General features: G+C 38.5%; 1 protein-coding gene across 1 annotated transcript; it reads left to right on the top strand.

Annotated features, from left to right (window-relative positions):
• Nucleotides 1–1184: 1184 nt before the first annotated feature.
• LOC104958796 (coiled-coil domain-containing protein 22-like) lies at nt 1185–2307 on the top strand (the record flags this gene model as incomplete). The annotated part of the gene is made up of 5 exons (XM_010786597.1): nt 1185–1351; nt 1432–1548; nt 1636–1737; nt 1912–2019; nt 2193–2307. Coding segments are annotated over exons 1-5 (577 nt in total), but the record flags the coding sequence as incomplete, so codon positions are not given.
• Between the last annotated feature and the right edge of the window lie 141 nt (nt 2308–2448).

The following is a 2448-nucleotide window of genomic DNA, read 5'->3' as shown; positions in this document are numbered from 1 at the left end:
ACCTAATTACCTTAACACTAGAACCACCAGAGGTTTTTTATAGGCCTACCTAAACCCGTCAAATTCCACTATTAGAATGCAATTTTTAACAACATAGGGTATAAAAACTTTCGGGAAAAGTCACGGACTGGGAGACTTTAATATTTTATTGAAAAAAGTTACATTGCACACACACAACACACATCACACAAATTGACCCGATTGGCGGTTCTAGTGTTAAATAAACTCACTAATTAATTAAACCAGTTCAATACGCATTATTCTTATTCTTATCAGTCTTTATGAGCGCAGAAATAGTCTTAAAATCAGATCTGTTTTTTAAATGAAATCTGACGGCAGGCAGTTAGCTCTGATCACCTATGATAAATGCGCCACACCTAATCGCTGGCCATTCAGCCACAGAGCTCCCTCTATACAAATCAAACTGTAGACGGTGTGAAAGCACCTATTGTTTTAAATAATGGTCGGAATGTGACCTGTGAGCCTTCTGAATTACCGTGGGACAGCACATTCTAAACTAAAATGTTCAATCAATAAAGTAACATCTTATCTTATCTTAATAATATCTTCATATTAATAATAATAATAAATCATACAGTATGTGTCCGAAAGGGAGCAGGAGGAAGCAAACACAAAAATATACAAAAAATATACTGCATATTAAAGCAAACGATTGTAAAGGTAAAAGTATGAGCATAACAAATAAAGTGTAATGTAAACATTTACATTATTAGATTATTTAATATATAAAGACTATATATTATTGAATTACAAGATTAGATATACTTTAGTTGATCTAAAATATTGATGTGTTCAAATGCTCTTCAAAACACAACTGAAAGTCCATGAAACTTGTCTTTCTGTATTTGTGAATGAAGCGCCATCTCCTGGTTAAAACCTGAAATTGAAAATCTGGCAACGCCCTCTTCGAAAATAGTGGGAGGGCTTAACATTCCTCTATACTGGTGTTAGGCAGGTCGTAGGCAGGAAGCTGTAAGCTGGAGTCTGAAATTCAGTGCTCCATCTGTACAGTGTACAATGCAATGACAATCTCAAGTCCCAGGCTCCTCCAACAGATCATAAATATATATAAGACATTAAACAATAAACAAAAAAACAATAAAAATAGTGCAGGAAGAAACAGAGTATAAATAAAATAGTGCAAGAGAATGTTGCAAGACGAGTAAAATAGGATGTAAAATGAAATACCTGTGTAATGTTTTTGGTGCAGGTGTTGGACGAGTTGAAGCAACGAGAGTTGGGGAACTCTGAAAAAGAGGAGAAGATGCAGGTGAAGAAGAAAACAATCGACCTGTTGCCAGACTCAGACGACAACCTGCAGAAGCTGAAGGTAGGATAGCTGGGTAAAATCTGACCTGTGGTCAGGGCCCACGCGGCTCTCAGACTGAGACGCTGTGTTTGTTCCTCCAGGCTCTGGTGGAGGCCAGTGCCAAGCGGGTGGTGCACCTGGCCTCTCAGTGGGAGAAACACCGCGCTCCACTCATCGACGAGCACCGCAGGCTCAAAGAAATCTGCAGCAGACAAGATGTAAGTGGGGCCCATAATGTGTCGCTTCATCTGTTACAGAAAATTCATCTGTTAAAGATTCTGATTTCCTGTCTTTATGCTCTTCAGCTGGAGTCATCCCAAAAGCTGTCTGAAATCAAATCTGTGCACGATAAAATCCGTGTGTCTACAGAGGAGGCCAAGAAGAAAGAAGAGACCTACAAACAGCTGGTAATGGATTTAACTTGCTTTTCTTTACTTGTACCTGATATGTATTAGTATAAATGGTCAACTCACAAGTTACGATTGCAAGCGTCGTGTTGACACAGGTTTGTGTAAAAGTATTTTTTTTGTTTAATGCGCTAAATGTTTGTTTGTCCGTATGTGTGTTTTTTTTCCCCGTAGGTAACAGAGTTAGAAAATCTTCCTCAGGATGCATCCCGGTCAGCGTACACTCAGAGGATTCTAGAGATCGTCAGCAACATCAAGAAACAGAAGGAGGAAATCAAAAAGGTACTTTCAAAAGCAAATCACAAGTCAGAACTGGAAATAATGAATACATAAAGCAAGCCAAACCGCTACGGCCCTGCTGCTGTTACCATTCACATGACATAAATATGTCTTTGTATTAGCTGTAACATCCCCTCAATAACACTGTGTGTCGTCGTCGCCCCCCCGCCCTGCAGATTTTGTCTGACACTAAGGATCTCCAGAAAGAGATCAACAGCCTGACAGGGAAACTGGACAGAACCTTCGCCGTGACTGACGAGCTGGTCTTTAAGGTAGCAGTCTTTTTTATCAGTACTCCTGAATAGTAGATAGTATTTTTACAATTTATAATAATATAATAAACTTTATTTGTATAGCACCTTTCATGCACAAAGCAGCCCAAAGTGCTTTACAGAAAACATAACAACAATATTAAAATAATATTAAAATGAA

Source organism: Notothenia coriiceps, unplaced genomic scaffold (assembly GCF_000735185.1).
Source record: "Notothenia coriiceps isolate Sejong01 unplaced genomic scaffold, NC01 NC01_scaffold00029402, whole genome shotgun sequence".
NCBI classification, from domain to species: Eukaryota; Metazoa; Chordata; class Actinopteri; order Perciformes; family Nototheniidae; genus Notothenia; species Notothenia coriiceps.
Note: the sequence above shows the minus strand (reverse complement) of the source record. Positions and strands in the feature narration are given on the sequence as shown.